The sequence below is a fragment of the Acanthochromis polyacanthus genome, chromosome 2 (genome assembly GCF_021347895.1).
Source record: "Acanthochromis polyacanthus isolate Apoly-LR-REF ecotype Palm Island chromosome 2, KAUST_Apoly_ChrSc, whole genome shotgun sequence".
NCBI classification, from domain to species: domain Eukaryota; kingdom Metazoa; phylum Chordata; class Actinopteri; family Pomacentridae; genus Acanthochromis; species Acanthochromis polyacanthus.
In genome coordinates, this window is record NC_067114.1 from 24,305,792 (window position 1) to 24,332,522 (window position 26,731).

Genomic DNA, 26,731 nt, shown 5'->3' on the forward strand with positions numbered 1-26,731 from the left:
ATTGGGGAAATGGAAGGAGGAAGATCCTGAATGAAAACAGATTGATATTTGCAGGCCAAATGCAGGGCTTTCTGCCCTTGAAGTGTATGAGTAGGGTTTGGGTTAGTATACTAGTGTACAGTGTACTGTATTATATTTCCTCCCTCTATGCAGCGCAAGGGAGTGCATTTAAAGTCATAGATTTAAAGTCAGTAAAGAAAAATATCACATTGTGTATTTAGATTTTGTTCTTTCCTGGGGTGCCTTAGTTATTGTTGCATCGATGGGATTGTTTCATAAACAAGTGACAGAAAAAAGACAGATTAAGGCCAATCATTGCATTAGTACACAGAAAATGGTGTCAGCATATAGATTGTGAGAGGAGTGAGCTGCTTTGCAGTTCAAACCACGGCTAAACTTTTAGTAAGACAGTTCTCTTTAGCAAAGTAAAGTTTTAGGTGTTGATGAGATGTATAAGTTTCACCCCATTGGCCCATTTGCTGAATGTCAAATTCATAAAAAGTGTAAAGGCCAACTTACGTTGAAGCATTGTCAGGCTTCAATCACCTGGAGTTAATTGTTCATGTGAAATAGCATTTCCAAACTTGTAGAAAGAAATTGAAAAATCTCTACATATTTTTCTATAAATTATATTTATTTGAAAGTATTATTTACATTAATATTTGTGACTGCATTTTGATCCTGAGAAAAGACAAAATGATCTTAAAATACCTAATTATTGCTATTTTTTCTTGTAAGAGTACAGCTCTTGTCGTACACTGAAAAACAACCCAAACTGTGGCACTTGTTTTAGGAATTTTTCACACATGGTTTCATATATTTTAAGAAAAATGAGACATGTTTTGGATGGCTGTTTTAAGGATAATAGATCAAGCAGAATTCGAGGAGCTGAAATATTTCACACCATATTTATATCTGATTTAAAGCAGCTCGTCAGCTGGCCTCCCACTGTCTACATTCTCTCTAATCCTTCCCCAAAGCCTGTTTATAGTTCTATGTGGGATGGGGGAGCTCTGACTTAATCCCCAAGGTGCTTTAGGAAGAGTCTCTCCTGCCAACTCTGACATATACTGAGAGGAAATAACACAGTACACTCACAGTTAGAGATGGTATTTTGATACGTAGAAGCACTGAAGTACAACAGTCACAGCAGGAAAATGTGTCAATTTTGTGCAAAATGCTAAATATTGTGTCCAAAACTCAAGAACAAACATGTATATCAGAGACATATCGACACCTGATTTTCCCTCAGTGTGCAGACCTGGAGGCCACTCAATACTGATATTGTGCCAGTTCCCAACATGAGTCTTCTCAGGGAACGTCACATAGTACTATCCAGACCTTACAATATTACATGATAGAGGGAATCCAACTATTACCTTTGAGCAGCACTTGGTGACAGCGAGAAGAACAAAAACGCCTTTTTCACAGGAAGAAACCTCTGGCTGAAGCAGGGTCAGGGAGGGCATCCATCTGCCTTGATAGTTGGGGTTAGAGGAGAGCAGAGAGCAAAAAGGACAGCAGTGAGAAACAAATATGAAATCAGAGAACAATAAACACAAACAATGGGACAGTAAGCAATTCATTTTAAGTCATGTCGCAATGACTCAGCCACTGATAGGTGAATGATAGCCTTTAAATGTGCAGGTTCCAGTGGATATCCATATGAACCACATGCTCATCTGCGTGTACAGGATTACACTTCAGTTAGACAAAAATTAAAGGAATAGATTGAATAGTTCCAACTTTGGAAAAGACACTCCTACTGAGGGTCATAGAGGAAGACTCTGATGTCTGTCCAGTATATGTAAGGCTACAGTTACAAGCTGGTTAGCTAGGCTTAGCATAAACAATGAGAAGGCAAATAAGCAAATTCGCCAAAATGTCGAATTATTGACGGTGGTATATAAGGACCTGCACTTTCTGCATTGTTCTAAGGTATTGTTTCCTCAGTCAGTTTCTCACTCTGGGTCCAGTGGGGTCCTTATATCAGTCATCTTTCAGTGAGAGTAAGTGCAGCACCTGCCAAAGTGGATATCAGCTTAGTGCGAGAGCATCATCTAATCATCAGTGTGCATTCTTTAGGCTTGTTCACACTCGACATACATGGACATATTGAATGGCATTTTCAGAAAAATGGTAGATAATTTTGGTTATGAAATCAGATGTACTGTACTGTATATCTGCTGTAATTAACCTACAGAGCAGAAACTGTGAGTTGATGTTGCATGCAGATTAACTGGCAGGAAAGATAAGTGCAATATAGCTTTGAGATACAGTAGTCTTGCTGAAGGAAAGTTCACAAAGAACTCATCTCTCTTTCTGGAGAAGGAGAAATGTAGGCAAGGAACACAAATATCCAAAATGTGAGGGCCGCATGTGTAAGTGCAGTTTTGGCACAGCGTCATCTCAGCTCCATTAAGTTGTATTTTTTATTTTAAATTACACCAGAATAAGAATAATGCAAGAGATGAAAGAAACAAAACTCAGTACCATGGATGAGGTGTAGGTGACTTTATAGAAATATGTGTGCCCACTCATTAACTAAAGCCATAAGAAAGCTTTCAGCGCTCTCTGCAAGCGAGTGGAAATCCAGGCACAGTTAAATGCCAGAATGAGAACCGAAATGTCACTTCATCCTCTGCTGTGCAAAAACACCTGCTCAGCTGTGCCACTTTACCCAGCAGGTTTTAGTGTGTTCGTCTGGAGCCGCTAAATTACCAAATGGACTTTCTCAAATATAATTTGCCTGCATTTGTGCCCTTGCTGGTTTAAAATCTTAATCCACTAATAATATGGTACAAGGTTAAGTGGTGAAATGAAACCTGAGCTACACCGTCGCCCTCCTGCCCTCTCTATGTCCACTACAGAGAACGAGGAAGACTACGATGACCTGACCGAGGCGGTTCGGCTCATGAAGGAGGTGATCGCAGCGGTTGATAGCAAGGTGAACGAGCATGAAAAAAGACGGCGTTTGAAGGAATTCCACAGCCGCATGGACAGTAAATCCATCATGATGATGAAGAGTGGTCAGATTTTTGCCAGGGAGGACCTGCTGAGGAGGAGGCTGATCCATGATGGAGCGCTGCAGCTGAAGAACATGCAGGGTAGACTAAAGGGTGAGGAAATGTTTACTATTGTTCTACTGGCTAACAAATTCTATTTTTTATTTATTTTTTTGCAAATGTATAAAATGTGGAAATATGTTTATGTGTTTGAACTTTTCACTTATCGAAACAACTCTTTCTTCTGTGGGTTTTCCAGAGGTCCATGCTCTGCTCCTGTCGGATGTCTTTGTCTTCCTCCAAGAAAAAGACCAGAAATATGTGTATGCCATGCTGGTAGGTTTCTGTCATTTCTCCGTCTCTTTCTGTCTTTCTTAACTCTGTCTCGTTTTCCTTTCCTCACATAGCATCTTAATAGCGCTACCAGAGATGATGTTGTCATATTTTCCTATCCTACTGTTGCTGCTGTTAGTTTTAGCTGGCCTTCTTGGCTTTCCCATTGTGCAATAATGCAATAATCCCTGCTTCTAGCTAACACACTAGCTGCACCTAATAAAGCACATCTGGCCCTGGGCTTCTAACCCAGCTGTGATAAATCATATAGATTTGAGTCGTTTTTTCCGTGTTTACAGGACTCACAGTTTGATGATATGGCACACTCTCTCACAGTCGCACACTCACATTAGAGGGAATGAAAACAGTGGAAGGCCTGTGGCATAATAATCACATCCATCAGTGAAAAAAAGGTCTGGCATGTTTGAGTTGGGGCTGTTGACACTGAAAAGGGGAATAACGTGGTTCTAAGTCGGTGTGAACAGGCTTGTGTTCTGGGGAGAATATGCCTCACTTCTGTAGATCACCAATGGTACACACAGATAGAAGCAGCAAGGTCATAGATCACCATTACCTGGACAAGAGAGAGAATATATTCTTGTAAAGTTAAAATGATAATGGATTTTAGGAAAGAGATCAATCCATCAATTCGATGGACAGATTTGGACTGTAACAACACTCATCTATTATATGCAAGAATGCTTGGTCTCTGCAGTAATTCTGTCCTCTTTATTCTGGACACGAAGCTGTTTTTAGTACAAATTCAACCATTCTGTTTCCACAAGTAGTCTTTCCTCACTGAGCTGCAGCTGAGTGGAGGTAAAAGCAAACACTTCAGACCAGAAAAACACTCTTACAAGATACCCAGTTGATTTAATTTGAACTTCAGAACAGAGGCTTTAGATTTTGTTCCAGTTGTTTACAGTGTAGTCACACCAGCAAGACAAACTTAAAAAAAAAAAAAACTTTACTTTTTCTTATACCAACAAGTGGTTGCAAGAAAAACACTGGAATGTGGTTACAACTTTAGAGTTTTACTGGACAGAGCAGAAATGAAAAGCGGTTTGTGGTGTTAGTGTCCCACCATGTGCTTCATAGTGTTGGCAGCCTGAACGACGCAGAGTTAGCCGAGGTTCTTCAAATCAGCTGACTGATGTGACAGTAACATTGAAGCTGAATCTCAGCTTGTCCCCTTCTTTTTTCTTTATACTCTCGCCCCTCTCCTCACTCATTCTATAATCCTTCTTTTTCATACTGGCCTTCCTTCTGTCCATCCATTTATGTCTGCACTTGGTTCTGTCTTTCCTTTTCTCCCATTATTATTTTTCTGCTCCTCCACCCCTCCTTTTCTTCTCTTTGTCAAACCACCATTCTTCCTGCCTTTCGCATCCTCTCGCCATGTCTTCTCTCCTCCCCCTTTCTTCCCTCTCAACCCTCCCACTGTCATCTTTTTTTTTTTCCATTCTCCTCCCATGTCGCCTCTGTCAAACCCTCCCCTTCTTCCTCACCCCTTTCTCACTGTAGGACCAGCGCTCCACGGTCATCTCCCTCCAGAAGCTGATTGTCAGGGAGGTCGCGAACGAAGAGCGCGGCCTCTTCCTCATCACCGCAGGCATAGAAAAGCCGGAGATGATGGAGGTTCTGGCCAACTCGAAGGACGAACGCAACACCTGGATGCAGCTAATACAGGAAGCCATGCAGTCCATGTGAGTGTCCCTCATGAACGTGTTCATTTCGGTGTTTCTCCTTGAATACATTTGTGGATAAATATGCTAGTATTTTTTGGCAGATGGGTATTTTAACATTTTGAATTCAAATTTTTACTTCAACATTTTAATCCAAACTTGTACTCTGACCTAATCTTCCCCATTTTGTGTAACCTGTAAAATCTGCTGCCAAACAAACGCTCTCTTTGCGGTGCTTTCCACTCAGCGCTGGCCTCCTACAGTTCACCTATGTGTATCTGTGTTGTAAACCAGGTGTTAGACCCAGCCCAGTTCTCTAGATACTAATATACGGGAAGTTGTGATCGAGCACAGTGCTGTCAGGAGGATTAGCAGCACTCTACCTGGGGATGGGATGTACTCAGGGACAGTCTAATGCTGGATTGGCTTCAAGGGCAGCTCACTATAAGCAGAGGATTATTCGAATGCAGCCAGCGGGAAGGAGAGAGATTTAGTACTCTGTCTCGCTCCCTCCCTGTCTGACTTGTGTCAAAACACAAAATTGAGATCAAGCTATTGACAGGAATAGAGATAAAAACAAAAGTGATGATCTTGCTGTGTTTCCCACTGAAAAATATCACATGCTCTCAATGTTGTCTGCTGTCCTTTGGTAGTAATGTTGCTCATAGTGATTGTTTGTAGATAGGACTGAGGCTGATCATTATTTCATTAATCCTTTTTTATTTTAGGAGAAGTCTATATGTCTGAAAAATGCCAGAAGTTGGTGAACATAATTCAAAATATCCCCGAGCTCAAGCTGACATTTTCACATCGATTGTTTTCCATCTGATGTACAATACAAAGGCTCCCAATTCTCACTTTATAGAGACAAAGCAGTAAATGTTCCCATTTTCAAAAGCGTCAACCAACAAATGTTTGATATTTGTGACTGATGAATGACTTACTTTTTGTTGATTAGGTAAATGATTAATCAGTTAAATTGTTGTAAGTAATGGTTGTTCGCAGATCTTTAATCAAGTATAATTTGCTAGATGTAATACATTATATGTTTATTTATTCCTTGATTGGACAGAGAGAAGGATGAGGATGAAGGGATTCCCAGTGAGACAGAAGATGACAAGAGACAACTAGAGACTAAAGCCAAAGAGATGAGAGGTGAGTGAAACCTGTTTGTTGTGTTTGTGTGCAACAAAGCAAAGATACGTTTGCTTCAAATACCACGGAATGCTTTCTTCACTGTCTGCATGTCTTCCTGTGTGTCTGTCTCTGCCGGTCAGATCTGTTGCGGCAGAAGGATACAGAGATCATGTCTCTGCTGGAGGAGAAGGTGCGACTCTTCAGAGGGATGTGGGAGGGCCTGAACGCAGGCGAGGAGGCCTGCCGGCAGGTCGAGCCTTTCTTTCGGTCCGCCTGCAGCCTGGAACCACCCAGGGGGGCATCCATCATGAAAGATGCCCTGCAGGAAGGTAAGACAGAGAAAGAGAGGGGTTACAGTGTTGCATTGCTGTAGATTTAGCATTCATTGAGTGTTCTTTGTGATAATGCAGAATAGACTGAAGTTGGAGTTAGGGAGACAGCACCTTTTCTCAGTATCCATCTGTATATATCATGGTACATTATGATTGAAACATTAAACATGAACACAAGTTTACAACAATTTACATAATGTCAATTTTGCAGCTTGCAAAAATGTCACACGTGCTGTACCACCCGTGCACTGTGTAAAGTTCCTACTGTGGTTGCAGACAGATTGTTGGTATGAAGTGATGTTTTCATTCTTATTCTTACAAAGAAGCATGAAATAAAGTAGCAGTATGTTAGATCAACATTTTTACAGCTGACACCAAACCTCATGTCCCCCAGCCCCGACGTAAACAAGAAGTGCATCTTAAACCACTTTTTCTAGATATTTTTCAAACTGGCACTGTTTAAATTACACATAATTTACTACTGTGCAAACCCACTGACATAGAGACAACTCCCTGAACTTCCCTGATTGTTTACAGCAGTAATTACAGATAACAGTACCTGAGCAAGAGACCAGTTTGCTTTTTTTTTTCTGGCAAATTCATCAGTAGTTACCACTGGTAGCATGACTACTGTCTGTTAGTAGTGTGCATAGCAATTCATAATATGCTCCACATGGAGGATCTATGTTCTAATCTATTGCTGGTATTAAAAGCACCACCACCATCAATACAGCAGATTTAGCAGGTTTTTTTCTATGACAGGATTTTCAAAGGAGGCAGTGTGACTTGTCATAGTAGAAAAGCCCTCAGCTGTTGCAAATAAAATTAATGATGACTCCGTTCCATATTAAGTGTCCCTCTAAGTTTTGCCAGCGAGCCACAATGCAAAATAGCGGGGCTGAAGCACCAATACCATATAGCTGAATGTATCATTAATTAGACTTGTGATTTTTATGGTGCAGCAAGTTAAAATGTTTCTGTGAAAAAGGCCTATTGTTTGTACAGAAATAGTTACATCTGGACACAGTTTTACTGGCACATGTTGGCAGTTTCAGCCAGCTTCATCTACAGTTTACAATGTAATTTGCATAAATTTCCCCTATCACTCAATTTTGAGTCTGCATGTGAATAGGCTGTACTTTGGCAACCATCTGGAGGGATACACGGTCACTAATCTTTGATCCAAAACAGAAATTGGATGGTCTACACTACTAATTGATTCTGCATGACACTGGTCTGATTTGTATGTTAAGAAGCCTCTTTAATCATTCAAATCCTTTAGATGGGAGTATACCCTGTTTCAAAACTAATTGGCTTGGTAGTTAAATCTCAACAGAGCTTCAGAGCGCAGACATTTAGGAGAGTGTTTGTGTTTTTGGATGGTTTTAAAAAAGTGTGTAAAAAACATTAAAGCAGTCAGGAAGTGTTTCGGGATTTTATTCCAGTTCTGTTTGCTTGGCAGCCCTGTTCATCAAATGTGCTTGAGAAGAAAGAAGTATGAGTTAAGAAGTGAACTGAGAGAGCTACTGTATATGGTGACAAAGAGAAAGGAAATGTGGAGAAAGACAGCGACGCACACTGCATTCTCTGCCCATTAAGATGACTTTAAATTTAAACAACTGGGTCTGGAAATATTTTTGAAAGACTGAAAAATAAAACTTTCACACATATTTCAAGTTTTTCAAGGTTGTGTGTTACAAAAAATATTCTGAAGGAAAACCTAACTTGTTTCCAGGACCGTTTGGTTTGTTATAGTGATAATTATTGTTTCAATAAAAATGTAATTAGTAGTTAAAACATTGGCTTATTTGCTTTTCTGATCATCTTCTGTTGTTTTAAATATGCACAGCAATAAAAATCCTGTCTTGTAACAACCAGCAGGTGTTTCCATGTGAAAGAGCGGAGTTATTATAGTGGTCAGAGCTGTGAGCTATATGAGGAAGCCTTGTACAGCTCACTCTGATTTTTAAGTACATCTGTAGGCAAAGACTGCTCCACAAAAAGACGGAGTTAGTTAAAAATACCAGGGATTTGTTTTGCAGTTTACAGTTTGGTAACTATGTGACAGTGGAAAGAGGAATAGTCGGCAGCTCTCATGCAGAATAGATGTGTGAAGAAGAACTTCTGCAATGATTTTCACTTTTGAAACCAGCAGCCAAGGTCTAGCTACACTTCTACAGAACATCTTTTTCACCTCCTCCTCCTAAAGCCTGGAGCAATAATTGTCCTTATTTGATATGTGAATTGGCAGCAGTAATGTTATTCTCCTCCTGAGGTTATTGTGTTTTATTGTGAGTTTGCATCCCCCAGCTGCAGCTTGGATTCTCCTGATTTTCACTGGAAAGGTCACAGCGCTGCATCTATAATATGCACCGTATGCTTCTTGCAATGTGTCCATCTTTCCAGAGTTTATATGAATTTCAGACTGCAAAGATAGTTAAACTTTTAGTAACCAAAGAGCTCCTTTGGTTCAAGCAGGTTGTCAATAGTTGCTTAGCAACAGGAGCCAGCACCAGGTTGAAAGCAGAAGTGCCTGCTAGGATTCATGCAGAGCTGAACTGTAACACAGTTAGCTGAGATAATTCACTTACTGACCTCAACATTGATGTTTGCTTGTGTGTGTTTGTTTGTGTGTGCATGACAGTGGAGACGTTACAGGCACTGGTGAACGGCAGTCTGGGAGGGGCGATGGCCAGCGTCCAGGAGGGAGCAGGCGCAGGGCCGGTGTGTTTGCCCCGTCGGGCTGAAACCTTTGGGGGCTTCGACAGTCACCAGATGCACAGCAGTAAGAGTAAGTCTGTTGCTGTGGATGTGTGCCGATGTCGTTTTTCACAGAAAGATTCTGCAATCCAGTCAGGCGGTCAGGCTTTAACAGTGAAACACACTGAACCCCCACCTGCTTGTCCAGATAACTGCATTGACTCAGTGACTGGACTGCAAATGTGTACTGACACTGCTGAAAGCCCAGCACACTGTTAAAAGTAAAATATTTCATTTTTCATCTTAAAACAGATTTTTGGTGGTCCCTTAACAGCAGGTGCCACACTCAGCACTTTCCCACAATGCTCCTGTTCAGTGCCGTTAGATAAAACATTTTAGATGGGAGCTTGGACAGCAGAGCTGAAGCTTCCTGGGGGAAATGTGGCCTGGGGCGATACCTCTGAACTGCTGGCTTGCAAGCTGAAAGTGTGGCAGATACTGAGCCATGAAAGTTCCAGATCTCTACATCCTTAGCAGTACCTGGAGAACTGATGCAAAGCGATGAAACCTTTTATCAGCATGATGATTTTTCGAAAAACTGTAGATGTAGATGAAATGTGTGGCTTTCTCAGTGATATTAGAATCAGTTTAATTGCATTAGCATTTTAGTTTAACATTAGGCTTTAAAGGGATTTATGTAAGTGGGAAAATACAAATGCAATAGAAATCAAAGTGCCAACCAGGAGGCCACTTGAAGAGCACGTTTCTCCACCAAGTTCAATATCCTACCCTGCAATTTACGCACCAAAATGTAATAAATTCTTCAACCTGTGCACCAGTTTTCTCACATGACAATGAGTCAGCTGATTGTAAGCCTCATAGATACCTAATGATGAAAAGCTCACTGAGTACTGACTGACAGAAAGCTTGTGTATCTCAAAATAGATTTCCCATCTTATCTGGAAGTCTGGTCTTTCCACTGTTTCCTAATGTTTTTTTTCCCTTAAAAGGGACTATTTTAAACTATCAAGTGGCTTTTAGCATTGAAGAAATGACGGCCACAGAAAGAGACCACTTAGTATGAAAAGCATGGCCCACACTAGATTATCTGTATCTTGTCTGTTTGTGATAAACAGAAATTTTCAGTAGAATTAGCATGCACATTTTTTTTTTACTAGTAAACACAAAATGCCTCTAAGGCCTGTCAGAAATAATTCTTCACCAGGGATTTTTACAGTCTTCCCCATTCCGTTACTTAGAGAGGGTAACATGATGGAGTTTAGTCCTTGAGGTGAGCGTTGAGCTGGTATTACTAGCTCAGGGCTGAAAATGATATACATTGTTAATCATCACAACATTATTTCACATTCACTTACCCAAAAAGCTATAACATCAAATAAAACAATAATTTGTTCTCCAAGCATGCATATTTATTTTATCTGTGAGGCATTGTTTCAGCATGTAAGATCATCATTTGTGTGTTGTGCTCCTGTTCTCATAGAGTTTTGCAGCACACCTGTTCTCGACTGTGCATTCTTTGCTGACTGATTCATCTTTTCTCTTGTGGTTTTCCCTTTTTGTCAGGTGGAGACAGAGACGAGAGCGAGGATATGGCAGGAGATCTGCGCAGAACGGAGTCCGACAGTGTTTTAAAGAAGGTCGGTATCTCAGCAGCCAATTATTCTTAACCCTGAAGCCGCTATGCCCCCACGGCTCACACAGAACCTGAGGGCATGTGTGGGGGTGTATTTGTCCTCCAACATTAACAATACTATTAAGATGAATTTAGATGCTTCTCTCCCTCCAGTGAATTAGCCTCTTGACTCTTCCTGCCAGGTCCCGTTGCTAATGGCGACCATCAGTTGTGTAAGAATTCAATAGTGGATGAAAATGAATGGACCGCCTTTAGGTGCTGCTATTATAGCTCTGCACTGTACGCTAGCCTTTGTAGTTAGTTATCCTGCATATATCCAGCAGCTGGACTGCACATAAATACTTATTGAATGTTTTAGCAGAGCCAAGCTACTGTAATGTGTGGTTTGACAAAAGCAGCTTTTTTCTCCCTGAGCAAACTAGTCTCTAGGACATTCCTTGTAAATCCTGCTCTCTGAACAAAACAAAAGGGAAGCATTTGATTTTTCTTCACATTTCATCCTGGGCATGGAGCCAAAGTTCAAAGAGAGTTCAGCAGTAAAGGAACGAAGCTGTGCACAAGTCAGAGTCCTCATTAAAAACACAATGCAGTTAATTCAACCATTCCATTTTCTATTGTGTTCACGTTCATTTGTGTTCTTCTTTGTAAATGGAAGATTCATTTTTAGAGATGTCCAACTCATCTTAATTTTTAAAAAAGCAGCTGGATGCTGTATTATTGCACGACTCATACATAATCATAGCCGGATAGAATTAGATTTTGCAGCACACCCACATGTGCAGCTTTAATCACATTCAGTCAGCAATCTATACAGTATGCAGATGTTCACATGCAGTACACAAAGACCCACTAGTAGATGTAAGCATCTGAGAGCATCACCATGTTCTAGCTTACTTACTGTGTGTTTGCGTTTGTGTGCAGGGAGGAAACGCCAACCTGCTGCTGCTGCTGAAGAGGAACAGTGAGGTAACACTGACTTCCTGTCACTAACTCAATTAGAGCTCCTGTTTACATGGAAACTGTCAAAACGCTTTGTCAACATCATTGTTTTCAGCATTAGTCAGTTCATTAGCTGAAACAGCAGTAAAACCACAGATGATGCAGCGGAACCATTGCATGTCGGTAGCATTATGCAACACTAAAAGCAAGCGATAAAAAACAGAACGGCTCCAACTGACAGCAAAACACGTGGCAAACGAAGTAAACTGTAAAGGGAGGAAGTCATTTAGTGAAGGCAATAGCAAGCGTTTAAACTAAAATTATGATGAAAGTGAGCAGGAATCTCAAGCAGCTCAAGCACAGCAGCAGAATTAGTTACCGAGAGAGAAGAAGATAGTTACTATTGGTCCCATATTGTGCCCCTTCTTAACACAGTAATGAAAGTCTTGTATGTCCCCAGAATACATCTTCAAATTCCTAGCTCAAACTGCTCAAAGGAGTTTTTACACAGCCCAGGCTCTGCAAATGGAAACAAAGAAAGCGCTCAAACCGATCCAAACAACATTTTCCCAGCATGTCTTATGCAAGTTTGTGCACAGGACAAAAGCAGAGGCAGGGGAGATAGAGACAGACTGTAAATCTGGATTATGCTAACTGTCTAGATGTTATTACTAGCTAACCATCAACCAGGTTTCTCTAGAGTTGCATACTGCATCTTTTGTGTCACAGAAATATTCTAAAGAACATTGTGAACAGTCCATATGAGACAATAGCCACACTGGCAGCTATGTGAGACTGTATTAACTTAACTCATGCTTTTGTAAGTTAGCACACTAATTCTGATAGTTGTTTGGCAGATAAGGGCTTCATTTGAGTTTAGCATTTTAGCATGCTAATGTTTGCTAATTGCCACAAAGCACATGAATCGCTGAGACAGATGGAAATAAAGTATTTTGTCAGAAAGTGAAGCAGTGTATAAATGTTACATCTTGACCTCATAATGCTACAGAAAAATATCTGAGAATGATCCATGTAATTGCAATTCATCCTAAGGAGGTCAACAATGCTGTATCTGTACAAAATGTAGTGCCAATCTAGTCCAGTAGTCCAGTATTGCAGCATGGACATCCCTACCAAACACCATGACAATCCATCCTCCTGTACAATAAATAAATACATTTTGAAAAGGCGTAGGTAGAAGTCTTGCAGCTGTGCAGGCTGCTCATTTATTTTTCTGTGTTTGTTGTAAAGACTTTTTCACTGTATTTCTGTGTGATGTCATGACACTTTCTCCAGACGTGCTGCGTGATAAAAGATTTTTATGGTGTTCCCAGTAACATTATTTGGATCGCTTTTATGTCCTAGTAAACACTGGTGGCAAACAAAAGGTCAGTGTCAGTGTTTGAAAGGAATAAAGTTCACATCTTTCTAAACTCAAGTCAGTGTTGGTTTATCTTAAAGTCCTGTGGTAAATTCACATTACATGAAGCACTTTTACCATTAATGGTGAATTTTAACAAGCAAAGTGGAGTGCAGCAATAAGCACAGCAACATCAAACAGTTTTCACTGTGCAGTGGATTTTTCTCCCTTCTTACAAGAACACAGCAGGACGTTTTGAGGTTAGGTGACACTTAATGTTCTCTCTTCTCCAACAGCAGGTCCTCCACAGTGTCTCCAACCTGCACCTCCTGCTCAGCACTCTGCAGGTACGATGGTTTCCATACAGGACATTGCAGTCCGTCCATGCCCTCCAAATCAGAATTGAGATGATGCAACTCTGTGAAGCCTTTTGCTGTCAATGTGAATTTGAACATTTGTCTTCATGTGTGAAACAAGAAGGAAAACAATCTGAAGTCCCGCCATATGTGGCGCAGTGTGGGCACAGCCATAGAGACAGAGATAATATTTTGAAGAGCCAAATATGACAGCACTAGGAGGGGTGTCCGACCTAATCTCTCTGTCTCTGTCTGTCCCAGGCGGTGGTAGTCCAACAGGACAGTTTCATAGAGGACCAGCGGCAGGCCCTGAGCGAGCGCTCCTCCTCCTGTACGTCTTTATCGCGGCCGTCCTCACGGCCCAGCTCGCTGATCGAGCAAGAGAAGCAGCGCAGCCTGGAGAAGCACCGGCAGGAGTTGGCATCCCTGCAGAGGCAACAGGCAGCTCATGCTGAGGAGAAGAGGAGAAGGGAGAAGGATTGGGAGATCAGGGAACATCATCTCACTGAAAGAGAGGCTCTGGTGCACGTACAGGTAGCTATGCACCATCTTCTGCTAGGCCTGTTTTTTATTAATATATTTCTAGACAGCTGTAATTTTAATGTTACCCCTGCCATTTTTCTCAATAGTGGGATGGATTCATGCTGGAGTAACTCACCTTGTGTAGTGCTTTACCTGACAAATTACAATGTCACATTGTACAAGACATTCAGAGTTTCCTGTAGCGCTTTCTAGTGATGTCAGGATCTCTTAAAATATAGCTTTGACTGGAACCCTAAAATTTCTGTAACTGCCTTTAGTTTTGTTGAGATAAAAACTACAAATGCATGTCAGCTGTTACAAACGAGGATGAGGGTAACCTGAGCTTACTAAGTCAGCTAACTCAAGCCCTTTTTTTGTTTAGTATTTGCTGTTCACTTGTAAAGGACTGAACAACAAGAGAAGGAGCTGCTGTAAATGACAGAATTTTACATCTGACCTTTTACATCTTATCATTTCTAATATTGGCTGATAATTAAACTGAATCTGCAAAGCAACAAGTACCTAAAGTTAGCAAATACATGTAGTGGAGTACAAAATACAGAATTTCCTTTTAAATGTATGAGTACAACTAATTGGTTGCAGAAACTTGAAAGTTCCTCACGTGTAAATGTTTCCTTGAGTAGAAGTATTAGCAGTCACAGAATAATTTACTCAGCCTCAGCAGAGTCCACAATTCTATGTTTCTTTGGCTTTAAGAGAGAGTTAAATATAAAAAGATGCATTTCTACCAGTCCTGAAAACATGTCTCATGTTCTCAACTTGTGTCTTTTCAATAAATCAATCCATGTGTCTCCCAACTACTGCAGGAGGAGGAGATGCTGAAGCAGCACAGAGAGCTGGAGGAGGAGAAGCAGGAGCTGCAGAACAGGAAGGAGGAGTACCAGAAAGACCTGGAGAGGCTGAGAGACGCCCAGAGGAAGCTGGAGAGGGACAGGGAGGCTGTGCAGCGACAGCTCGACAAGATGGAGGAGGTCCGGGTGTCTGAGGTAAGCAGGGAAGTTGAAAAAACTCTGATGACATGATCTGCTGATCCCTGCAGGGAAACTGCCACTTCTGTCACTCCCTCAGCTGCAGGGGAACACTTACTGAGCTGGGAGGAGTTTAGTAGCTCGTTCAATGACACTTCAGCAGCGTGGATGTTTATGGATGCTTAAAGCAAAGGCTTGGACCTGGGTCTTCTTGAAAATGGAATTTTAAAAGCTCTTGGCAATGTGTTAACTAGCAAACGCTTCAGCATCACACTCCAAACTGCACGGGTAGATTTCCAGGATTTAATGCCAAAATCTCTGTATCCACATAAACATTTTTTTTCATTTTCCATTTGCATTGAACTCTTTTAGAAGCAGTTATGCTCATCATTTCATAACATTCAAACATCGAAATATGCACCTTTCATACATATTCACTCGCAGATGTAGACAACAGCTGTTCATCTGTCTACTCTCTTTCGTTTCCTTCCAGAGGACTCCCTCTTCAACGTCTGATGAGTTCCCCGGCAGCTCCCACTCTCTGGAGCTGGACCCGCTGGAGCTCTCCTCCTCCTTGCCCAGGCAGCAGCCCCAGCGGACCAAGGCCAAAGGGAAAGGCCTCAATCCCTTCACCTCATCCTCCACTAACCTCAAGGGCAGCGAAGCCAACAACCAGATCTCAAAGAGCCTCCTACAGCTGGCCAAGAACAAGAGCAAAGACGGGAAGGAGAAGAAGAAGAAGAAGGGCAAAGGGGGGAGCGCACAGTCAGCAGGTAGAGAACGGTGAAGAGGCGGTGCTGCGTGGATTTAGCTGAATTATTCAGTGTCTTACAGTGAGTCAGCAAGTTGGAGCTGAGTGTTTTTGTCAAGGACACTTCAGATCAGACACACGATGTTTGGTTAGTATTGAAAAGAAGATGTGACGGGTGGATGTGTGGTTCGATGGATAATGAAAAGAGGAGAATGAATACCTCAGCTCTATAGCTGTTTGCGTGCAAAGCTTCAAGGTTTATCATTGTGTTTCGCGTCGCAGTGCATTCTGGGTAGATCATCTGTTTCCCAGTGGAAATTTTCAAACAACCAGCCCAAAAAAATGCTGTTCGCTCTGACTTTGATGAGTGACAAAAGAACTTTATTATTATGACATTATTACCTATGAGAGTTTATGTTTGACTCAGGAAAGTTTAAACATTTGCAAATAATTTATTTCTGCTAAGCCACCAATGATCAAATCAGTATTCCATCGTATTAAATTAGGCTTAGGTTCACAATTCAGTCAAGTCTGCTCCTCCTGTGCTTTCAGTGTCAGTGATGTGGCACAAAATCCACACTCGCTGTTCTCTTTGTATAAAAATATACTCCAAGGTTTATCTGAAGCTAACATGAAACTTCAACATGTCTGAGTTACATAATCAAAGGGGGAATTTTCCAAAGTTATCCCATTTTAGTACAAAATTCCCTCTTTTTATCGCTATCCCTCCACTACTGCACAGTATGAAGACACTGGAAACAGAGGGATCTTTAGACTAAATGTTATTTTTGGAGATGCCCTCTGGATTAAACTAAATCAGACTTCTGAAGCCTCATATAAGCTTCTGACAGACACTGGAATACATTTTTGCACTAAATCAGGACTGTGGATTTCATCTGCCATTGGAAGAGCACGAGGAGGTCCAGTATGCACACGCAGGAAGATTACAGCAACAGAAACCCATTTCAGTGTTCATACGGGGCCCTGACTATTGTGAGACACTGAAAAATTGTGAGCTCATCCTGCAAGAAGCCACAGAGAAATGTAACAGGTTTAATTTAGATCTGAGTGGTATAGATATTTGTTAAGCCTCTTCCAGACATGTCCTCATTTCTTTTAATCTGACAAAATCTGAATGTGCTGGCTCCATGACCATCATGCTCATTTTTCCATCAAAGTTGAAATGGTAATCTTACTTATTCAGAGCAAGTGACATTTCTGTTTCACTTTAACCACAGCACAGGTCTGAACTGCATGTGCGACATTCAAATGACAGGACTTTGAGTTGTGCGAAGTGATTTGGGAACTTTTTTCCACATTTCAGCACCAATTTGGTCCAAAGATGACACAGACGGCAAAAGGGAGAAAGCTGCATGCATTTCTCCACACATAGCAGCTTTAACTTCATTATTTACTCATAACTGTAAATGATCCTTGATATGAAGACAGGATGGATCAGGTTTAGCAGCTGTCCTCAGATTGAGTCTGTTCTAGAATAGCAGTTAGATTATCGCCACACGTGGAAAGGATTTCAGTCTTCAGAAAATCATAACTACACTGTTTTTTATTTCGATTGTACAACAGTTGACTAAAAGGTAGCTCACATCATAGTCAGTTCACTTTGCTGTCGGTGTATAATTCATTTTCTGAGGTGCTTCCAGAGCTCCTCCCTTTCCTCTGCTTTGCATTGTGGAAGGATAGTGTTCATTAACGGCACATCCAAAAGTGTTGGATTCTCTGCATAATCAAACCTGCTCAGAGTATCATATGGGTCTGAGACACAGCTGAGATTTGCTGCAATATTAAACCAGTCAGAAAAGTAAATAATTCAGCTGCCCTACATTTGAGTTGGAGCTTTAACAGCCTCACAGCCTCAGCAGGACTTTATGAAATGAAGTAATATTGCACAGGTGCATATATATTTTGCTGTTTTTCTTTTTTTTTAAGAGTTCAGTCTCCCTGTGTTTACAGATCAGCAGCATGCTGCACACAACAACACAGCAGAAGATGCACGAGGCATACGTCTGATATGAAAAGCACAGAGTCCTATTAGAATACACATACATTTGTAGGCTCTGATATGAGCAGTGAGCTAACATACAGCATATTAAGCTGCGCTCCCTGGCAGCTTTTGACAATTGTTGATGGCACCGTGTGGAGCTCGGTGCGGCCGCTCACTAAATCTCCCTACAACAGATCACAAATCAAAACCCTGTCTAGCGACACTGACACTGACGCCTCTCCTCTCCTCCTTCCAGACCCCCAGCACCTCCCAGAGCCTTCTCTGGACGGAGAGATCTTCTTCTGCTAAGAGAAGTGGCTGCCCTCCTCATCCTCCTCCTCTTCATCATCATCCTGAACCCATCATGCCATTCTTACACCCAGAGGAATGTGTTACTGCCAAACACATCCCTCTACGTACTGTACAGTATGTAACACTGCAGTTTACTGCCCGGCCCGGCCCACCTTGAAAAGGCTTTTAGTGGATTTTCCGTATCATAATGTAGAACAATTTAACAGTACACACAAGAAGAAGCGGAAAAATGTGTTTTCTTGTATTTAAAGTCCACAGCTTTGAGTTGTTGGAAAATAGAATGTTTTAGGGATTCTGTCATGGTGTGCATGTAGGCATTCATCCATACACTTGCAGTACATAAAAATAGGGGGTGTGGATTAGCTGTGCACTTTTGGGTATTCTCTGTCCAAAAAGCCTCTTTCCTTTTCCAGAGAAACGGTCAGAATTTCTTCATTTTGAAGAATCACACATTTTTGACAGCTCAGTATCACACTGAAAGCATTTCACAGTGAATTGCCTCTCGAGCTCGACTGCGGCTTCACTGCCTCTCTGTCTGCATGTCTGTTAGGGTCGACTTTTTTCAACGGTCCGTCCTGGCATCAAGTCCCACACCAGCAGGCTGTTATGTTCATTTACAGAATCAGAGCCCTTTCCATGTGACTTCAACCGCACATACAAGCCGTGTCCAAATGCCACTCAGAAACACACATGAAAGTCAGCGGGCTCCATGTGGCACTGCAAACTCCTCACGCTTAGTCATATTCATTGACAGTTAATTGAAAACTGAAGCCACAGAAGGAAATATGTGTCCAAGCAACATTTCTTCATCCAAAAAGCCCAGTGCTGGTTCCAGTGTTTCACTCTGAGATGCTTCCACAATGAAAGGAAATTGCAGGCTGACATTTCTGTACTCTGATGTGACTGCATCCATTCATTTTTTTCCTCCAGTTTGTCAGCATAATGCAACTGGCACATGATAACTGAAGTAATCCTCAACGATGACTTCAAGCCATCAATCACGTTGCTTGACGAGGTTTTAATTTATTTGAATTACGGATATCTCCATTTTGGAGTGAAACTCTTCAGATGAGCGTTTGTATTTTTTTTTTAGGCTCAACAGTAATGAACGGATTGAGACATATCTTCCTGTGTCTAATGGCTCAATTCATATCCTTTAGTGTGTTTTAGAGCCTTGGATGGATATTAGCTTGATCCTCGCTTTATCTGCCTGTCAATGGGCTTTTATGCAGCCCTCATCTTTCATCTGAAAGCAGACAAGCGGGGCTTTCCTTCGTTTTTTAATTGCATGTAACTCTGCAGGTAGCATGCTAATGGCTTCTGTCTGTTAAAGAGTTCAACTTTCTATATCCCCGTCTTTCAGTTCTGATAATGGACTCGGTAGACGCACACGGCTGATGGTTTTAGGAAATGGAGGCGGTTAATTTAGATACAAAGCAGCTGGTTAGGAAAAATGGCAAAGGACATGAACTAAAACATGTTATGAGTCTCTTTTTAATGACTAGACCTGAGTCTCTGATCATTTCACATTAATCAGCACTCATCAGTGTTGTGAAGCACTTTGGTCCTAAAATGTTCATACATTATTTTTGTCAGTGTAAGATATCAATCGAGGAGATCTTTGTATTTGGTGGAATTTTTTTAATCGAGGGCAACAATGATGATCCAAAGACAGCTAATGTGTTGGAAGTAGATAAAAGGTGCTGCGGTTCAACGTTAATGAAGGGGCTGGTAGCTTTCGTAGAGTGTTTCCAAGGTGATCTGTTGTAATGTTTAAGCCTGTGTTTTATACCCACTAAGGCCACACTGTGGGCCTCACAACTACCTGCTGGACAGGTAGGAAGAAGAAAGAGAAGAAGTTAAAGAAGAATCCTTAACCCGTGAAGAGCAGCGACACTGAACTGCTTCCTTGCTGCCTCTTTTGTCTCGCGTTGAAGTGCTTGTTTGTTAACTCGCCGTCTGTGTTGAGGATTTGACTTCATGTCCAGGCTGGTTTATTATAGTGTGTCTTGTAAGAGGCTTACGGGGCCTGCCAATTAGTTGCTTCATGTCTTTTGTTTATGGCTTTGGTGTAATCCTGTCAAAGAAACAGAGAGGAATGGGATTTTTTTCCTCTGTCGCTTTAGGTGTGTTTTGACCACTAGGGAGCACTGCACCTATAACTAAATAAATTCACTCCCTCACACAAGGACAACCACAAAGTATGGAACTGTTTCTTTCTCTCTTTTTTTTCCCCATGTTCTCTCCCCGCTGTGAGAAATTGACATATTTTTCTCAGCAGGTCATTGCCGTACAGAGATAATGTGATGAGCGTGGGCTCTCACACTCGGTGACATTTTCCCCACGGCATTTGTAATTGACTGCAGAAACAAATAAGTTGTCAGAGATTGTAATTGGTTATTCAGTGGAACCAGTCAGCAGCAGCTTTAATGTGGGGGGAATAAAAGGTTGGAGGGAGCGACCAGCAGAACCACAAACCTGTCTCTGTAAGGGACAATCAGCAGACGCAAGTCGGGAAAATGATGATGATAAACCTGTCTGTAAGAGACGAGTGTGTCCATCAGGTGAACCCTGCGTAGCCTTAAATCTTAATGATAAAATGCACTAGAGTAGAACCCAGCGTCTTCTCAGGAGAGAGAGGAGAGCTTCTATACCTCTGCTTTGAAACGAAGGAAATGTTTGTACTATACAAATGGTACACAGATGTTTCATTCTCAGCAATGTAAAAAAGGGCAAATGTGTAAATATGATTTATGTATAAAACAAATCAAATGTAAAAAATGAATTGTTTGATTTGTGATTTATTGCAGCATTTTGTAAGAATGTTTTATTTATGTTTTATTCTCACCACCGGGTGATGAACAATGTAAAGGCATATTTCTCTCATAATAAAAAAAGATCTTAATATATGCATGATATTGCCTGTTTTGTCTGACGGTTTGATGTCTGATGCTAAAAAGGTGTTTCATTTTGATGTGTTGAAAGAGAAAGCTTTCTCTGTGCTTCCTTAAATCTGTATGTACAAGCGTGACCTCAGTCTGAGTCTGACGATACAGTTTGACATTGTTCCAATACAGACCGTGAGACACGCTAGCTGCATTTAGTGACAGTGTCATGAAATTTACTGAAAATTTGTCATATGGAAACTAACCACCTCCAGTTCACATAAACTGAGAAGGGATTCAGTAAAAGTATCTTGTATGTAGTAGTAAACTTTTCAAATGAGCAATATTTGCATATTCATAGATGGAGGGTTTGCTCAATGAGACTGCGCAATCTTATCAGACACCAATTACTATTCCAAGCAGAGCTGGAATTTTCTGTGTTTAACGTGCCTGGGGGGTATTTAAATGTTAATAAATATACAAAGAACAACCTGTTGGATATACTAACTTGTTTGTCCTTATTAAATTTCTTGAACAAAATGGTTACAGGGCCATGCATGCTTAATTTGGTACATATAGCATTGCTGTAATAAATAGTCAACTAATATTTTTAGCTGAGGAAAACAAAATGTTCAGATTTTCTGTTCTGGTCAACAGAAAAATGCCCTTTAAAGGTGCAATATTTTGAACATTGATATTGCAACAAACAACTCCAGGTACCTGCTTTGTAAAGATATAGTGGAGTACTGTTGTCATTAAAGGAGACTGACGTACCACTCTGTGTGCCGCAATCCAAACCTCTCTAAGTTTTAGGAGCTGGCTCAGCTGTGCATGCATGTTAGTGCATTTGAGGCCCTCACTCTGAAACTGTTGATCCATCTGCATTCATAAACAGCTTCAGAGTGACCTTCCACACTGCACTAGATCAGTGTAAGTGCAGCACAGCCAGCACAATCCAAAAGCTAAAGAATGTAAAAACAAAATATTTGCTATTTACATTTGTGCATCAGTGGCTCGGTGGTTTGCACTTTTGCCTTGAAGCTAAAAGATCCCCGGTTCGCGTCTGGGCCTTCTGCATGGAGTTTGCTTGTGCATGCGTTGGTTTTCTCTGAGTAGTCCAGCTTCCTCCCCCAAGCCGAAAAACATGCTGAGGGTAACTGGTAACTCTAAATGGTCTGTAGGTGTGAATGTGAGTGTGATTGTTTGTCCAGGGTGTCCCCTGCCTTCACCCTAAGTCAGCTGGGATAGACTCCAGCCCAGCGTGACCCTAATGAGGATTAAGTGGCGTATAGATGATGGATGGATGGATATTTGCACATGTTCGATACACACTGTTTCTTTTCTCCTGAGTGTGAGAGTCTCCTCTGCTCCAGAGGCGGATCCAGATTCATTTTAGTGGGGGGGCACAGGGGGGTACAACAGATATTTTGTGGGGGCCACCGAAAAGTTTTAAGAAAAAATTAAAGCTGCAACCGACCTCTCGCTTTTACAAAGTATTTTTCATGGGTTTTTTTTCGCTCTTAAACCCAGTAGGAAAGCTGTATATGACCTTTTCATTTTGGACTGTTAACATTCAACTTATGATGGACTTGTGGGGGGGTCTGGCACCGTCTACTTCCTAGAGCACCTTCTCTTTTTGCATTCTTCATATGGGACGGAAATAAAGTAACGTTGGTTTAGCACACCCATCAAAGGCCTGTAGGTGTAAAGCAGGAAGCCCTCCACAAGGAGGATGTGAGTCTCCTCCTCCTCCTTGTGATCTCTGTGTCCAGGGTGTTTTTTTAATACCATGAGACTTCTAAAACTTCACCGGGTTCTCCAGCCACGCGTAGATGGTACTCATCACGGCGTCCATGTCCAGAGCAGTGATGACATCGTACTGCTTAAAGCCATCTTCACCAACTTCAATCTGATCTTGGGGCTTGAAGAAGTCATCCTGATGGACCACGCAGCAGTTGGGCAGGTTCTTGATCAAGCAGTTGGTGAGTGTGATTTTCCCTCCATTGGTTACGCCGTCGATGCTGATGATGTACTTCATGTTCACGGACTGGTCAAAGCTCGGAAAAAGAGTCAAAAACGTCAACAAAAACTTGGTCGGGAGTGATCGGGCGTGGAAGAAAGCTGAAAAAGAGAAGGTTGCAGCAGGAAACATCAACTACTCGAGTCCTCCTTGGCACTTGAGTTTAGTGAGTAAGGTAATAGCAGAAAGGGAGTTGCCACTCGGACGCGGTTCTTCCACCCAGAGAGGACCTCTTTCTGCTGTCGCTGCTACACATACTGCCGTAGTTGAGGTTTTAGGTGGAATATTCCTTTTAACCAGCCCCTCAGGTCTCTGAGGATTTTGGAGGGAATACTCGGTTAAACCAACATTTTAGGTGCATGTCCAGGGATTTTTGGTGGAATGTTCCTTTAAGGTGGATGTGTGAGGACCTTGTAAGTGGAATACTTCCTGAAACCAACCTTTTAGGTCAACATTCAAAGATTTAAGGTGGAATATTCCTTTAAACCAACCTAAATTTCATGTTTTGATCATTATCAAGTGAGAAACCTCAATCCAGACTCCTCATAATGACGTTTGAGATTTATGCTGCTGTTATTTGTTTAGTCCAGACTAAATGACAGAAATCCACAACTGTAATTTTGTTTCAGGGCTCTGTTATTAAATGTCAAAACAATCCATGTGACTCTTAGCCTAGCCGCGCTAGACCCAGGTCTGACGACACAAGGGTCTAGGAACTCTCGACAGGGAGGGAGGCGGGCTAAAAGGTTGTCTTTCAAACCACTCTGCAGCAGTTGGGTAGGTATACAACCAATCAGCGCAACGAATAGGCTGACGCAGTTACTAGAGCGCCAGAAATCAGAGGATGCGGGAGTTCGGTGAAGCCTTATTTATACAGTCAATGGATGAAGCTCAAGTATATTACAGACATGTTAACAGAAAGATTATTCAGAGTCGGTGCTAATGGAGCTCAACGACTGTTGTCGACCCTGGCAGAGAATTAAATTCGTTGCCGTGGGTTGTCTAGCGCGGGACAGTGACAACGCGGCTAGGCTAGTTGTTTCCGGTTGTTTCTGTCAGAATTGTCGCGCCTCTGTCGTCACTTAGTTACGCCCGCCTTCTGACTCTACACTTCATGGTGATTCGTCGGCCAGTTTTAGGAGCATCCAACCTCGAGGCTTACCGAGGGTAACTAGACCCACCCTGGCAGAGAATTAAATTCGTTGCCATGGGTTGTCTTGCGCGGCTCGGCTATGTGACTCTAAAAACTCAAAAGCTTTACAAACTCTAAGATCAAACTCTTCACAAGGATCCAAAATAAGTTGGACTTCTACATGAGAGCTTTGATTATTCTTCATCTACTTCATGAAAGGTTTGGTCAATAAAAAAGACAAAAACTAATATTTTCAGCTGAACTAAAGACAGACGTTGTGATTTTTCTGCTCACATGCTGTGTTGTTGTAAACTTATTCTTTCAAATAAATAGCTGCCTAACCCCCTGGAAACCAGCGTTTGCCCAGATTTTGTGTCGCTCCTCGGCGACCCTAAACAGCTGGGTTGTAATGTTTTTTGAGCAACACACCATAGTATGACGTTTTTACAGTGAAGGTTCTACTATGGAACCAGTTTGACATGTTCAGGTGTTCTATGTGTGAAATTCAGAGACTTTAGGTGTCAGAAGGTGGTTTTCAACTTTCTTTGTCAACTTTCTGCTTCAACTTTAAACTAAATTTCCTTCACTAAGCCAGCCCTCTGGACTTCCAGTAAGCTGTGTTCCTATTGGCTGTCCAGGTGGCTGCTTGGTGTTATCAGGAACACCTGAGCAGCTCAGTGTCTTCCTGCTTTATGTCTGCAGTCAAACATTTCCTCTGCTTCTCCTCACTGAACCAGGTTTGGCTCCGTTGCTTTAGTTTGTTCTTTAGGCATTGGCTTGTAGCTTCCAGCAGTAAAATCCTCTTCAGTGTGTTTCTTGGTGTATTTTAGGGCTTTGTACTGGATAGTTGTCTTGGTAAATGTTGTTCATTAGTCACAGTTAGCACATGGTGCTAATGTGTGCAGTGATGAGTAGTGATGGCAAAAATGGAACGATCAAGCGATCGAATTATTTGGAACAATTGGTTCAGAAAAAGAATCGATCTTATGGAACGTTCGAAACATCTCCCCGCAGCGACATCTGGTGGCCAATCTCAAAATAACACGCTCAAACAGTACAGCAGTGTTGCCACTCCAAATTGTAATTTAAGGTGTAGGAGAGAGAAATAACATAGTGGGCGAGAGAAAAAGTGAGTAAAAAAAACCCTAAATATCTTTAGCAATACAAATTAACTGTCCCCTGTTGATTCTTGGTTTGTGTGATTTTAATTTTGCCTTCGAAATAGGCTGTCACTTCTCAAAATAACTTCATGGCTCAAATGCTTTGTCTCAATCCACATTGCATAAATCAATTTTCTCATCTCTTGTTACATGTTAGAATATCACATTTACTCAAAAGACTGATGTGGAGTGGAATTACTAGCTCTACCTGCAACAGTCCTCCATTATCTCGAGACGAGAAAGTGACCCAAAAGAGACATATTGGTACATTTGCGATTGAGCAGTCATCCGCTTTTGACAACACAGATGCCAAGATGATTTGGAAAGTTGCCAGATTTTGCAGAGGGTCACCAAATTGGCAACACTGCAGTAGAGTGTTTTTGTGTATCTTGTTGTCACTTAACTTATGTTTTGTTTTGTTAGGGTTTGTAGTACTATTTGTATGAAAGGATATATTGTTTCAATCTATCAGTATTTGTAGGGTGTGCTTGTGTACAATATAGACATTAGTCAGTATATGTAGGGCATGCTTGTGTACATTCAAGCATTTTTATTCAGAAAGACGATCTGTTCAACAGTGCTTGGACTGAGATGGTTTCTTCTCTTGTTTAATATCTCTCCTGATTTTGAGAAGATTCTCTCACACGGGACTGATGTGGCAGGAATGGAGAAATATGTCTTGGCCAGCTCAAAAAGATGGGGGAATACAGCTGCATGTCGGTTCCAGAAATCCAAAGGGTCATCTCTTCTGGGCAGGTATGGGGCTGAGAGTTAGCGCTGAACCTGGAGAGTAAGATACTGTATCAGTTATATAACAATAAATATGAATGAAAAACAATTACAACCTCATTCAATCACTGTTAGCATAGTGTGTGTCTGTGGGGGTGGCCTACCTCAACAGTAGCATCAGCAGTGGCACTCTGTCTTTGAGAAGTCTCCCCCACCATGCTGTCAAATCCATCCCACAGGCTCTCCTCCTTGTGCTCACTGGGTTGTGGTCCTGTTGCTGATGTGGACGGAACACAAGCACTTGCTTGGTCATGAGAAGCTGCTCGAATGACAGCACAGCACTCCGCTGTCAAAGCCTTCACGGCATGGTCTGCACTCTTTGGACATCCGAATGCAAGAACTTTGAACCGAGGATCTAAGACAGTTGAGACAGCTAGGACCCTCACAACCTCCACTCCACATCACTCTCTCAAGTTCTTATGAAGGTTATTGCTCAACTGAAGGGCAGTTGCGCAACTTAATCTCCCACGTTGTTCAACAATTTTGCAATGTATTGTCTCACTAAAGGAATGATTTTTGAGGCTGACACTCTCTTTTCAGAGGAGAGCTCCACAGTTGCTTCATTAAATACAGCAAGAAGCTGAAGGCACTCACTTAATGTGTCATTGTTAGCACTGTTTAAGGGAGTCAAGCTTGTGTTCAAGCAGGCCAAGGCTGCTGCCACTGCT

General features: G+C 41.7%; 2 protein-coding genes across 7 annotated transcripts in view; one reads left to right on the forward strand and one right to left on the reverse strand.

Moving 5' to 3' along the window:
* The window catches only part of LOC110961144 (A-kinase anchor protein 13), a 110,397-nt gene extending 89,404 nt beyond the window's left edge, over positions 1 to 20,993 (forward strand). For 5 of the 6 annotated variants that reach the window (XM_051940936.1, XM_051940952.1, XM_051940940.1 and 2 more), the window contains 13 exons: positions 2,871 to 3,119; positions 3,265 to 3,341; positions 4,863 to 5,044; positions 6,096 to 6,178; positions 6,301 to 6,489; positions 9,137 to 9,283; positions 10,777 to 10,850; positions 11,768 to 11,812; positions 13,442 to 13,492; positions 13,763 to 14,035; positions 14,851 to 15,030; positions 15,506 to 15,785; positions 18,022 to 20,993. In XM_051940936.1, the coding sequence (XP_051796896.1) occupies positions 2,871 to 3,119; positions 3,265 to 3,341; positions 4,863 to 5,044; positions 6,096 to 6,178; positions 6,301 to 6,489; positions 9,137 to 9,283; positions 10,777 to 10,850; positions 11,768 to 11,812; positions 13,442 to 13,492; positions 13,763 to 14,035; positions 14,851 to 15,030; positions 15,506 to 15,785; positions 18,022 to 18,074 (1,883 nt within the window). In that variant the 3' untranslated portion in view covers positions 18,075 to 20,993. The remainder of the gene's footprint in view (positions 1 to 2,870; positions 3,120 to 3,264; positions 3,342 to 4,862; positions 5,045 to 6,095; positions 6,179 to 6,300; positions 6,490 to 9,136; positions 9,284 to 10,776; positions 10,851 to 11,767; positions 11,813 to 13,441; positions 13,493 to 13,762; positions 14,036 to 14,850; positions 15,031 to 15,505; positions 15,786 to 18,021) is intronic. The other variant, XM_051940946.1, reaches the window with a different exon arrangement.
* A 1,750-nt stretch (positions 20,994 to 22,743) lies between these two features.
* LOC127532990 (nicotinamide riboside kinase 2-like) lies at positions 22,744 to 23,015 on the reverse strand. The gene has a single exon (XM_051944950.1). The coding sequence runs from the start codon at positions 22,998 to 23,000 to the stop codon at positions 22,761 to 22,763; it is 240 nt and encodes a 79-aa protein (XP_051800910.1). The 5' UTR covers positions 23,001 to 23,015; the 3' UTR covers positions 22,744 to 22,760.
* Positions 23,016 to 26,731: the final 3,716 nt, after the last annotated feature.